Source organism: Lucilia sericata, unplaced genomic scaffold (assembly GCF_015586225.1).
Source record: "Lucilia sericata isolate MDLA Ls3-8-SP2 unplaced genomic scaffold, ASM1558622v1 Contig001021F_arrow, whole genome shotgun sequence".
Classification (NCBI taxonomy): domain Eukaryota; kingdom Metazoa; phylum Arthropoda; class Insecta; order Diptera; family Calliphoridae; genus Lucilia; species Lucilia sericata.
Genome location: NW_023995003.1, coordinates 96,308 through 110,342, shown reverse-complemented (window position 1 = coordinate 110,342; position 14,035 = coordinate 96,308). Strand labels below are relative to the sequence as shown.

General features: G+C 30.3%; 1 protein-coding gene across 1 annotated transcript in view; it reads left to right on the top strand.

Annotated features, from left to right (window-relative positions):
* The window catches only part of LOC119609626 (kazrin), a 56,378-nt gene that overhangs the window by 34,148 nt on the left and 8,195 nt on the right, over nucleotides 1-14,035 (top strand). Inside the window, 1 exon segment of the mRNA XM_037964472.1 lies at nucleotides 8,175-8,286. Within this exon segment, the coding sequence (XP_037820400.1) occupies nucleotides 8,175-8,286 (112 nt within the window).

Below are 14,035 nucleotides of genomic sequence, written 5' to 3'. Positions count from 1 at the left end.
ACATAAGAAGGAAATATGTATAATTAATATAATAATTGTAGGAAGTATAGACCAGATTATAGGTTTTAGTTACAAATTTTGAAGAAAAAAAATTTGCATGTATAAATGAGTTTTGACAGTTATATTTTAATTAACAACATTTCAATATTTAAAAAAATCTTCTTAATTTCTTTTCTATTAACTAACGTATTAACTGTTCTATTACCTTTGAACTCTTATAAGGAGAAGACTGTTGACTATATTAATGTCTAGTCGATTGACTAGATTGTTGCAGAGTCTATGCACTTATCTGTACACTAGTGTATGGGCTATGTTGTTGACTTTGGACTAGACTGTTCTAATCTATTTACTAACTAGTATATAGACCAATCTAAAAAACTGCTTTACTGAAAAAGCACATGGACCAGTTCAGTTCTAGTTCAGTTCTAGTTCAGTTCTAGTTTCAGTTCTAGTTCAGTTCTGTTCTAGTTCAGTTTCTGTTCAGTTCTAGTTCAGTTCTAGTTCAATTCTAGTCTGTTCTAGTTCAGTTCTAGTTCAGTCTGTTCAGTTCTAGTTCAGTTCTAGTTTCAGTTCTAGTTCAGTTCTAGTTCAGTTCTAGTTCAGTTCTAGTTCAGTTCTAGTTCAGTTCTAGTTCAGTTCTAGTTCAGTTCTAGTTCAGTTCAGTTCTAGTTCAGTTCTAGTTCAGTTCTAGTTCAGTTCTAGTTCAGTTCTAGTTCAGTTCTAGTTCAGTTCTAGTTCAGTTCTAGTTCAGTTCTAGTTCAGTTCTAGTTCAGTTCTAGTCAGTTCCTAGTTCAGTTCTAGTTCAGTTCTAGTTCAGTTCTAGTTCAGTTCTAGTTCAGTTTCTAGTTCAGTTCTAGTTCAGTTTCTAGTTCAGTTTCTAGTTCAGTTCTAGTTCAGTTCTAGTTCAGTTCTAGTTCAGTTCTAGTTCAGTTCTAGTTCATTCTAGTTCAGTTCTAGTTCAGTTCTAGTTCAGTTCTAGTTCAGGTTCTAGTTCAGTTCTAGTTCTTTCAGTTCTAGTTCAGTTCTAGTTCTGTTCTAGTTCAGTTCTAGTTCTGGTCTAGTTCAGTTCAAGTTCAGTTCTAGTTCAGTTCTAGTTCAGTTCTAGTTCTGTTCTAGTTTCTGTTCTAGTTCTGTTCTAGTTCTGTTCTAGTTCTGTTCTAGTTCTGTTCTAGTTCTGTTCTAGTTCTGTTCTAGTTCTGTTCTAGTTCTGTTCTAGTTTTGTTCTAGTTTTGTTCTAGTTCTGTTCTAGTTCTGTTCTAGTTCTGTTCTAGTTCTGTTCTAGTTCTGTTCTAGTTCAGTTCTAGTTCAGTTCTAGTTCAGTTCTAGTTCTGGTCTAGTTCTGTTCTAGTTCTGTTCTAGTTCTGTTCTAGTTCTGTTCTAGTTCTGTTCTAGTTCTGTTCTAGTTCTGTTCTAGTTCTGTTTTAGTTATGTTCTAGTTCTGTTCTAGTTCTGTTCTAGTTCTGTTCTAGTTCTGTTCTAGTTCTGTTCTAGTTCTGTTCTAGTTCTGTTCTAGTTCTGTTCTAGTTCTGTTCTAGTTCTGTTCTAGTTATGTTCTAGTTCTGTTCTAGTTCTGTTCTAGTTCAGTTCTAGTTCAGTTCTAGTTCTGGTCTAGTTCTGTTCTAGTTCTGTTCTAGTTCTGTTCTAGTTCTGTTCTAGTTCTGGTCTAGTTCTGTTCTAGTTCTGTTCTAGTTCTGTTCTAGTTCTGTTCTAGTTCTGTTCTAGTTCAGTTCTAGTTCAGTTCTAGTTCTGGTCTAGTTCTGTTCTAGTTCAGTTCTAGTTCAGTTCTAGTTCAGTTCTAGTTCTGGTCTAGTTCTGTTCTAGTTCTGTTCTAGTTCTGTTCTAGTTCTGTTCTAGTTCTGGTCTAGTTCTGTTCTAGTTCTGTTCTAGTTCTGTTCTAGTTCTGTTCTAGTTCTGTTCTAGTTCTGGTCTAGTTCTGTTCTAGTTCTGTTCTAGTTCTGTTCTAGTTCTGTTCTAGTTCTGTTCTAGTTCTGTTCTAGTTCTGTTCTAGTTCTGTTCTAGTTCTGTTCTAGTTATGTTCTAGTTCTGTTCTAGTTCTGTTCTAGTTCTGTTCTAGTTCTGTTCTAGTTCTGTTCTAGTTCTGTTCTAGTTCTGTTCTAGTTCTGTTCTAGTTCTGTTCTAGTTCTGTTCTAGTTCTGTTCTAGTTCTGTTCTAGTTCTGTTCTAGTTCTGTTCTAGTTCTGTTCTAGTTCTGTTCTAGTTCTGTTCTAGTTCTGTTCTAGTTCTGTTCTAGTTCTGTTCTAGTTCTGTTCTAGTTCTGTTCTAGTTCTGTTCTAGTTCTGTTCTAGTTCTGTTCTAGTTCTGTTCTAGTTCTGTTCTAGTTCTGTTCTAGTTCTGTTCTAGTTCTGTTCTAGTTCTGTTCTAGTTCTGTTCTAGTTCTGTTCTAGTTCTGTTCTAGTTCTGTTCTAGTTCTGTTCTAGTTCTGTTCTAGTTCTGTTCTAGTTCTGTTCTAGTTCTGTTCTAGTTCTGTTCTAGTTCTGTTCTAGTTCTGTTCTAGTTCTGTTCTAGTTCTGTTCTAGTTCTGTTCTAGTTCTGTTCTAGTTCTGTTCTAGTTCTGTTCTAGTTCTGTTCTAGTTCTGTTCTAGTTCTGTTCTAGTTCTGTTCTAGTTCTGTTCTAGTTCTGTTCTAGTTATGTTCTAGTTCTGTTCTAGTTATGTTCTAGTTCTGTTCTAGTTCTGTTCTTGTTCTGTTCTAGTTCAGTAGGAGTAGTATATCAACTTGTCTTAAGCCAAGTCTATTGACAAATCTATTAACAAATTCATTGACTGGTCTATTGGCCTTTATCTAGGCTATTGGATATTCTGCGGACTAATATATTGACTCATCTATTCTATTAATTGGTTTGAGGAATAAACTTCTGATTAGTCTAAAAACTATATAGCCTATATGTAGTCAGAACTGTGGATTAGTTAGGAGACTAATCTTTGTTCTACTCAATCTATTGACTAATCTATGAGCTAGTCTATGAAATAATAAACTTATACTTTATACCATAAACTTTGTGGTATAGTTTGCAGACTAGTATATGATCTAGTTTGTGATATGTGTCCAATAGAAACTCATTTATACTTCCAAATTTAGAAAGGCTTCATTAAGTTTTTTAGTCAATGTATTTTTACAATTTTTTTTCCAATTAATAGACATATTAATAAAAAACCCATTCAAATCAAATAGAAGACTTTAAATAAAATACAAACAAAAACCAATTTAATAGATAAAACAAAATTTAAAGAAATAACTAGGGAAATTAATATTTAACTAAATAATATCGCACAATTACTTTATTTAAATGAAAAGAAAAAAATGGAGTTAAAACCACAGAAATTTAACAAAAAAAAATACACAATTTTATTAAATATCAATCAATAATACTTATCAAATAACAAATTATTTACACTTATTAAATATTATTTATTAAGTAGTAATTAAAAGAAAAAATAAATGGTCGTTATTAAACGACTTAAATAAATGCTACAGCACTTTGGAAAATGGAGAAAAAATAAACTCCCAAAATTTTATTTACAAAAAAATGGACTGTGTTAAGATATAGTTCAGTTCTAGCTCTAGTTTATTTCTAGTTCAGTTCCAGTTCAGTTCTAGTTCAGTTCCAGTTCGGCTCTAGTTCAGTTCTAGTTCAGTTCTAGTTCAGTTCTAATTCAGTTCTAGTTCAGTTCTAGTTCAGTTCTAGTTCAGTTCTAGTTCAGTTCTAGTTCAGTTCTTCTAGTTCAGTTCTAGTTCAGTTCTAGTTCAGTTCTAGTTCAGTTCTAGTTCAGTTCTAGTTCAGTTCTAGTTCAGTTCTAGTTCAGTTCTAGTTCAGTTCTAGTTCAGTTCTAGTTCAGTTCTAGTTCAGTTCTAGTTCAGTTCTAGTTCAGTTCTAGTTCAGTTCTAGTTCAGTTTTAGTTCAGTTCTAGTTCAGTTCTAGTTCAGTTCTAGTTCAGTTCTAGTTCAGTTCTAGTTCAGTTCTAGTTCAGTTCTAGTTCAGTTCTAGTTCAGTTCTAGTTCAGTTCTAGGTCAGTTCTAGGTCAGTTCTATGTCAGTTCTAGGCAGTGATGCCAAGTGTAGGGATTTTTCCCTTTTTGTAGGGATTTTTTTCAAAAATTTCACGTGTAGGAAAAAAGGGAAAGATTTCTAACTATTGTCAAATTGTAGGGATTTTTCAATTTCATAGTTTTTAACAACTAAAAATACACTCTTTCATGTATTAAACTTTTAAATTAAAAATGAAATCAGTTTTAAGTGTATCGTTAGTAAAAATTCTGCTTGTAATTTCTACAATATATGTACCTACATTTCGCTACAAGACTGGAATAATCCAAAATTCGGCTTTCTTGAACTAAGGTCTTCAAAACATGCGACATACTAAAATCTTTCATATAGATTTATGAAATTTCAAATATGTCTATTATTTTCGATGTGAAATCGATAAAAACTAAAACCCACGTTTTTGTGAATATTAGACAACTAAAAATTTAATTTCAATTTAGATGAGAAACATATTAACCTCAACTATCTGAATCTGGATTTTTAAAACCCCTTGAATTGTTTAAAAGTTATTAAAAAAATAGTTAAATGTCATTAAATATTCATATCCATTTTTCTTGAAACGATTTTTTGGATTATGCCAATCCTGTAGGGCGATATATTCTGACTCCTTATAGATAGAGTAGTCGGGGGCTTAATGCAGTAACTCAGGATTGAAAAAATGAATTTAATGTTCTGAAAATTTATAAAAGTAAACCGCAAAAAGTAAACGCAAAAGTAAACCTTATTTAAAATAATTATTTTATGAACATTTTTTTGTTGGAGGCACATAAAATAAATTTTTATCACGATTCGATATACTGCCATAAATCTTTCAATTGTTTTTTTTAATCTTAACTGAAGAGTCAGGGTTGGAAGATTTGTATGATGTAAAATTGAAAGAAAAAAAATTTTAAATTTAAATTCTAGAAATTTCATTCCTAAAAATTAAAAAAAATACATACATATATGTATATTATAAAACGGAGCTAATATTTTAGTTTTTGATGTTATTTTTGTATTTTTTTAAGATAAACTTTGAAAAAAATGGAAAAAAGTAGTGTAGGGAAAAATGTAGGGAAAATAAAAAGTGGGTGTAGGGAAAAAAGGGATTTTTTCTCATAAGCGTAGGGATTTCTGAAAAAAATCTCCTGGCATCACTGGTTCTAGGTCAGTTCTAGTTCAGTTCTAGTTCAGTTCTAGTTCAGTTCTAGTTCAGTTCTAGTTCAGTTCTAGTTCAGTTCTAGTTCAGTTCTAGTTCTAGTTCAGTTCTAGTTCAGTTCTAGTTCAGTTAGTTCTAGTTCTAGTTCTAGTTCAGTTCTAGTTCAGTTCTAGTTCAGTTCTAGTTCAGTTCTAGTTCAGTTCTAGTTCAGTTCTAGTTCAGTTCTAGTTCAGTTCTAGTTCAGTTCTAGTTCAGTTCTAGTTCTAGTTCTAGTTCAGTTCTAGTTCAGTTCTAGTTCAGTTCTAGTTCAGTTCTAGTTCAGTTCTAGTTCAGTTCTAGTTCAGTTCTAGTTCAGTTCTAGTTCAGTTCTAGTTCAGTTCTAGTTCAGTTCTAGTTCAGTTCTAGTTCAGTTCTAGTTCAGTTCTAGTTCAGTTCTAGTTCAGTTCTAGTTCAGTTCTAGTTCAGTTCTAGTTCAGTTCTAGTTCAGTTCTAGTTCAGTTCTAGTTCAGTTCTAGTTCAGTTAGTTCTAGTTCAGTTCTAGTTCAGTTCTAGTTCAGTTCTAGTTCAGTTCTAGTTCAGTTCTAGTTCAGTTCTAGTTCAGTTCTAGTTCAGTTCTAGTTCAGTTCTAGTTCAGTTCTAGTTCAGTTCTAGTTCAGTTCTAGTTCAGTTCTAGTTCAGTTCTAGTTCAGTTCTAGTTCAGTTCTAGTTCAGTTCTAGTTCAGTTCTAGTTCAGTTCTAGTTCAGTTCTAGTTCAGTTCTAGTTCAGTTCTAGTTCAGTTCTAGTTCAGTTCTAGTTCAGTTCTAGTTCAGTTCTAGTTCAGTTCTAGTTCAGTTCTAGTTCAGTTCTAGTTTCTAGTTCAGTTCTAGTTCAGTTCTAGTTCAGTTCTAGTTCAGTTCTAGTCAGTCTAGTTCAGTTCTAGTTCAGTTCTAGTTCAGTTCTAGTTCAGTTCTAGTTCAGTTCTAGTTCAGTTCTAGTTCAGTTCTAGTTCAGTTCTAGTTCAGTTCTAGTTCAGTTCTAGTTCAGTTCTAGTTCAGTTCTAGTTCAGTTCTAGTTCAGTTCTAGTTCAGTTCTAGTTCAGTTCTAGTTCAGTTCTAGTTCAGTTCTAGTTCAGTTCTAGTTCAGTTCTAGTTCAGTTCTAGTTCAGTTCTAGTTCAGTTCTAGTTCAGTTCTAGTTCAGTTCTAGTTCAGTTCTAGTTCAGTTCTAGTTCAGTTCTAGTTCAGTTCTAGTTTAGTTCATTTCTATTATAGTTGTAGTTCAGTTCTAATTCTAGAAAAATTACAATAATACTCAACCACAACCACATATTTGACTACTTGACCAATGTGCAGCAATTAAAAAAAAACACATTTATTAACTTTTTATTTAAATAAACTATTAAACAATCTAAAGATCTTCCATAAAATAATTCTTTTGATTTTAAAACAATATAAACAAAGTGTTGTAGCAACAAAAAATTTAAAACAAATACATTTTTTAAAAGTAATTAAAATCACACACAAAACAACAATACAAATGAAAGACCAATATTTGTATATTTTTTTTAATTATAAGTCTAACTCAAAATACAACAAATATTTATATATTAAATGCATAGAGTAAATATTTATAAACTAGATTTAAATGATGAAAAAAATAATACTTTTTTTAACAATTTATTAAGTTTTTTGTTAATGGCACGATTTTTTCAAGATTTTATTTAATATATGTTTTTAAAGAGTAGTGTTTTTTTAAATTGTAAGTTTTAATAATTTTCTTAGATAAACAAATAAGAATGTTTAAAATAATTAATATTAGTTAAAAGCAAAATAAGAATATAATGTTAATTAATGTTTTTAAATGGTTTTTTTCAATCTCTTCTTTTCTTTCTTTCTTTTTTCAAACTATTTTTCAAACAACTTTCGTAATCATGATTTCCATTTATAAAACAAAAAAAAAAAAACAAAAATGTAACAAATTTATTTTAAATGTATTTTTAAATGTTTAAAACAAAATACAAACAAAAAAATGACTTGCTTGCAACAACAACAACAACAACAAATACTATTACTACAATAAAAACACACACTCTTATACATACATATATAACTAACACTTGTGCAAAATCTAAAATATGGACAAAATTTCAACAAAATATTTGAAAACTATTCGGGCAACAAAAAAAAACTACAATGTATTTGCTAAAATCTGCTTAAATATTCCAACAATTGACTAACAAACACTAACGCAATTTAATATATCCTTCTCCTACACATACACTCTCACACACACACTTCCACTCAACAATTCTATTTGTACATAAACAAAATTAATTCAATTGAAATGTTCATGTAAAAAAAAACTAACATTTCCGCATATTGTACTCTGTACTATGTTTGTTATCTGTCTCGCTCTTTTACTATTCTTGTTCTCTGTTGCTCTAACGGTTGTTTTTAATTTAATTTTGTATTCAAAACACACTTACTACTATTACCAACATACATACATGTTTACACTTACTACAATTTGTGTTTTTATATCTCTTTACTATATATATTTTTGTTGTTGTTCTTTTTTTGTTGGTACTTGTGTCTACAACAACTTTATTTACATCTGTGTTGTTTTTGCCAAAACTATGCTGCAACAACATATATGTGTGTGTGTGTGTTAATGCTTTAATTTAAATTCAAAAATCCTCTCTATTCTAAAAATCGGCGAAACTTTTAAAAATTTTTACTTAAATTGGTTTAATTATATTTGCCTTTTACTGATGACTAAAAATCATAATCTCCTTTTTATATATTTAACACATTATTTTGTATATTATCCCTATGTATGTGTGTGTGTGTATGTGCACCGCTACATACTTAATAATGGCTGTCTTTGTTTTTGTCTGTCTGTCTGCCTGCCTGTCTCTTTTTGTTTTGTTGTTGTTTTCTTTATTTAATTAAAAAAAAACTATGATTTGTGCATTTGATGTGTTTGTTGAATGTTTAGAGCTACTTTGGGTCAAGGCATACGTTCCGGTTGTGGTATTGTACCCATAACTGGTCCCGGCGGTTTACAACACTATGGCACAGCCGATAGACGTTCCAGTGGCAGTTTAAGGGTAAGTTTAACATATTCTCTTAACTTATTTTTCTTTCCTATTTAATTTATTTACTTACTTCAGTGTTAGTTGTACGTTTCTTTATGTATGATTTAATGTTATGGTCATGTTTAGTTGCTTAAAAATCTGCTTTTCCACGAACTTTTCAATGTTAATGAAGTGAACCTAATCGTAACTGACAGGGATGACCATGTCTCTTACATGGTCAATCACTCAACAAAGAGGCTTAGGATAGTTATGGAAGCCAATGCAGGATTAAATTTAATGCTAAACTTACTCTCAATTTACCAACGCGAAAGTTAAAATTATTTCAGAAATGTTTATCTCTTAAATAATATTTAACAATTAAGGAATTTTTACAAAAGATATGAAATTGAAATGAATAATGTCCCTGCTACTCAATGGTTGTACACCACAACGTATACTTGCCATAATTAGTATATAGAATTAAAATATCACTCATACCACATGTAATCCAGTCTCATGTTTTTATACTATATAGTATTTGCATACGCTACACCACTTTAGTGGGAAGGGTATATTGGGTTTGTGCTGATGTTTGTAACGCATAATAATATTAGTCTTATACCCACCTTAAAGTATAACAATCGGCTTGGAATCATTTTCTGTTTCGATTTAGTTATGTCTGTCTGTCTGTCCGTCCATGTAAACTTTGTAATCAAACTGCAATGATATTTTATTGTATCACAGACGAAGGCTATTGAAAATGGTTATTAACACCCTCATACAACTGAACTCCCCGAATAATGCTCTTAAGTTCATAATTATGTTTAATATACTCGAATCTCGACAAAAAGCCGCAAAACCAAGCCTTGATGACCCTGATGAATTTTATAATGATAGGGCCTCATTTGACGCTAGCCCCTATATAAAGCCCCATACAAAATATGACTTAAATTTTATTCAACAATAAATGGCTTAAGTATCTCGAGCTATCTAATCTCTTGCCATAGAAGCCCCGTTGACAAAATGTAGCCCCGTTGACGAAATGACAGGCAGCATGGGATCAATCCCAATGAAAACCGCGACAAGGAAAAGCAATTACTGGTCTAAAGTCAGTAGAAGGGAAGACAACACCAACATCAGGTGAATAACCCTTTTGATGTACAAACGGAATGACAAACTTATGTATACCATTCTCAAGAAGGCGATGAAATTCGACATAAACAAGTTTTTTACGAAGGAAGATCTTTCTATAAAATTGACCATAATACCCTCCATATAAGATCCCCTAAGAAAATTATTTAACTCTTATTACTGGCTTAAAATCATGGCTATAGCGATGAAAAACATGAAAAACATTTCTCTTCCAATTTTTATGAAAATTGGTCCATAATGACCGGGGAATTTGCTTCGATATAAGGACCCCTTCAGAAAATTACTTTAACGCTCTTTATTGACTTACAAATACTAGTAGAGCGATGAAATTCGGCATTAAGGAATTCTATAAAAACCAAAATATATGTATATCGGATCGTATAATTGACCCTACCCCCCATATAAGGTCCCCCTAAGAAAAATACTTTTACCTTTTGGAGGTTTTAAAAATTGTACAAAAATGATTTATTTTTAAATATTATTTTTCTTTTCAATTGGGAGGTCCAAATCAGAGATACAAGCCGACTCGGTTCAAATCGACGTCGACTGATCGCCGCCCAAGTTTTGGTAAGCTGCGCCGCCGACTTATATTTTTCATTAAAAATTTGAACTAAGTTGCCACTTTTTATAGGCAAATTGAAACGAGTTGCCAGTGGCAGAGATACAACCCGGTGCAACCATTTTAGGTCGGTGGCGGCGGCTTATTATAGAAAATATCGGCGGCGTCTAAATTGTCGGCTCAATTTAACTTTTTCTTCTGAAATAGACCTTATATGCGTTTATTATACTGAAAAATCTCTGTATAATAGTCTGTTATATAGAAACATGTCTCTATATAAGTTTTTTCTGCAGAAAATTGACATTATTATAGTAGTTTTCAAATTTTCTATAAAAGACAATTTCTCAGCTTAGATTAAGCCGATATATTAGCTGCCGTCGTTATATTTTATAACAAGCCCCCGCCGTCGACCAAAAATGATAGAACAGCCGCCGCCGATCATTTTACATCGGCTTCTATCTCTAACAAACACATAAATAGCTAATTTTCTCTGCTTAGATTAAACCGATATTTTAGCTGCCGCCGTTATATTTTATAACAAGCACCCGCCGTCGACCAAAAATGATAGAGCAGCCGCCGTCGATCATTTTGCATCAGCTGGTATCTAACCCAGCTCATCAAATATTGAGCATTGTTCAACAATTTTGAGAGATAATATCATAGAATGAACTAAGCTATCATTTTCGGTATGAACATCAGTACCAGAGTTTTTCTACATGCATACGATCGGTATCACCTTTCTGTATTTTCAAGTTATTGATAAAAATAACAAACAACTGTTGATATTAGGGTTCTATAAATCGACTTTCGAATAATCGAACAATCGACTTTTTGTCGAAAAAAGTCGAAGTCGACTATTTTGTTCCAAAAAAGTCGATAACTCGACTATCGTCTATGAAAAAGGTCGAAAAGTCGACTTTGTAAATAAAAGTCGAAAAAAGTCAAAAAATCGGAAAGTCGAAGAAAGTCGAAAAGTCGAAGAAAGTCGAAAAAAGTCGAAAAAAGTCGATAAGTCGAAGAAAGTCGAAAAGAGTCGAAAATTTTAAAAAAGTGGAAAATAGGTCAAAAACTCTAAAATAGTCGGAAAAACTCGAAAAAAGTAAAAAAATAGTCGAAAATAGTCGAAATAAATCGAAAATAGTCAAAAAGTCGTAAAAAATCAAAAAGTCGGAAAAAGTCGAAAAGTCGGAAAAAGTCGAAAAGTCGGAAAAAGTCGAAAAGTCGGAAAAAGTCGAAAAGTCGAAGAAAGTCGAAAAGTCGAAAAAAGTCGAAAAGTCGAAAAAAGTCGGAAAAAGTCGAAAAGTCGAAAAAAGTCGGAAAAAGTCGAAAAGTCGGAAAAAGTCGAAAAGTCGACCATTTATAAAATACTAAAAGTCGAAAAGTCTAAAAGTCGACTTTTAAATAAATGAAAAAGGTCGAAAAGTCGAAAAATCGACTTTTCATAAAATGGAAAAAGTCGAAAAGTCGAAAAGTCGAAAAGTCGACTTTTAACTAAATGCAAAAAGTCGAAAAGTCGACTTTTCGTTTCAACTATAGAACCCTAGTTGATATCTGCTGCTTGTTTATCTGTCATTCTTTGTTTACCTACACAATAGCAATTAATGTCATTGTTTTAACACGATAATGACACTGCTTGCATGTATTTAATGCCTTCGCTTATAAGTAGGGAGTTAAATAAGTAGTTGCCACAATCGCTTACTAATAAGTAGTTTTGCCGACGATGATCCACGAGGTCCACTGCGTCTACTAATAGAAACGTTTGAGTAAAAAACGCAAATACTTACATTTATAGTTATTTGTAAGTTATTACTAGACTCCTTCTTAGTAATGCAAAGAGTATGTAGTACTGGTTGAAAAGTAAGTTGTTAGATTAGTACTAGTAATTGTCATGTTTTTGCTGGGATAGTAACATTTTTAAACGCCTCCAACAAATTTAATGAATATCAGCTCATACTTGACATGTAGGGTATCATAGGGACGACAATGCTTAACTAAATTTTCTTACAGATTGATTTTTTTTTACAAACTTTACTAAACATGGCTGTAATTTAAAACATTAATGTCTAATTTATTTAAAAACAATTTATCTAACTAATATTTAGTATTAAGTATGTATGTATGTTTTCTTTCTCAATACTATTTAGACGTGAAGCTTTCGTTGTATATATATATGTATATGTATACGTATGTATGTGTGAACAATTAAAATATAAATATATGTGTACCCAGATGGAAATATTAACTAAAATTAGATAAATTATTAACGATTCTAAACAATCAATTGATAAATTTTAAAAAGATTCCATTTGGGTATTTTATTAAAAAAATTTTAATAATTTCATATCTATTACCAACAAAAAAACTTGCACATTATTTATATTTCCTTTTTTCTCGAAATTAGCAACATTTTCCCATAATTATTTTTTAATTTAACTATTTTTCTATATGTTTTTGTTTTTCAAATAACATTTATAATATAATTTTCACTTTTATAAATATGCTTGATTAAATATTTATATTTTTTTGAGTGTATATTAAATAAAATTGCATGAGTGTAAAATTTTTAAATTTTTTAATTAAATAATTAATATGAAAAGAAACAACAACCATATTAATATAATAGTTTAATACATAAATAGAAAAAATAAGTAAATATTATTATTTTAATTATTTTTAATAAGTCCCCTTAAAAAAAAACCTTCATAAACAACCAAATTATTAAATATAAAACAAATTAATAGAAATTAATTTGCATAAAATTTAAACAGCTAAATAAACATCTACAAAAATTTACCTAAAAATTAAATGAAAAAAAAAATAAATTAAGAAAAACTATCATGAATATATAAAAAATTTATATTATTATTATACCTTATACATACATATTATTGTAGTTATTTAAATATACATAAAAAATAAACTTACAAACAATATTAATTAATTAATTTAAATTATAAACAAATTTAAATAAAAATATGTCAAGAAATTTAGCACAATAAAGTTAAAAGACGATAAAATCCCAAAAAAAAAAAAAACAAAACAAACTGAAAAAAAAATCAATAAATTTATAATAAATGTTTTAAATTTGTGTTTTTTACCTTATAAATAATATTTAAATTATTAACAATATTTAAAGCACACAAATACCTATTTACATATATACCTAGTATATACATACATATGTATATATGTATGTGTGCAGGAAACAGTTATTTTCCGTTTTCAATTAACATTGTCAATGATGATTTTTTTTCATTATACGTTTTTATTTTTATTACATTTTAAATATGATTTCCGGTTTTATCTCCCTACTTTGTTTTTAAGCATTAATTTTATTTACTCAAATTATCGTTTATATAAACACACTCACACTGTTACATACATACTTATTAATATAAAATGAAAGTTTCACGCATTATTGGTAAAAATACTTAAAAAAAATTAAAAACGTTAATGAAAAACATATACATACTTTACACATAAGTTTTTAACCAAAATTACAGTAAAGAGTACAAAAAAGGACAGAGTAAAATTTTTGTCTTCTTGCAAATGCCTCTAGAGAAAATTATCACCTTTTCTAAATTATAAACTTCTAGTCCAAATGGCAGTCAATAGGCTAGTTAGTAGTATATTCTAGTCCATAGTCTAGCTATAGTTAGTATATAGGCTAGTCTATAGTCTAGTCTATAGTCTAGTCTATAGTCTAGTCTATAGTCTAGTCTATAGTCTAGTCTAGTCAGTCTATAGTCTAGTCTATAGTCTAGTCTATAGTCTAGTCTATAGTCTAGTCTATAGTCTAGTCTATAGTCTAGTCTATAGTAGTCTAGTCTATAGTCTAGTCTATAGTCTAGTCTATAGTCTAGTCTATAGTCTAGTCTATAGTCTAGTCTATAGTCTAGTCTATAGTCTAGTCTATAGTCTAGTCTATAGTCTGGTCTATAGTCTAGTCTATAGTCTAGTCTATAGTCTGGTCTATAGTCTAGTCTATAGTCTAGTCTATAGTCTAGTCTATAGTCTAGTCTATAGTCTAGTCTATAGTCTAGTCTATAGTCTAGTCTATAGTCTAGTCTA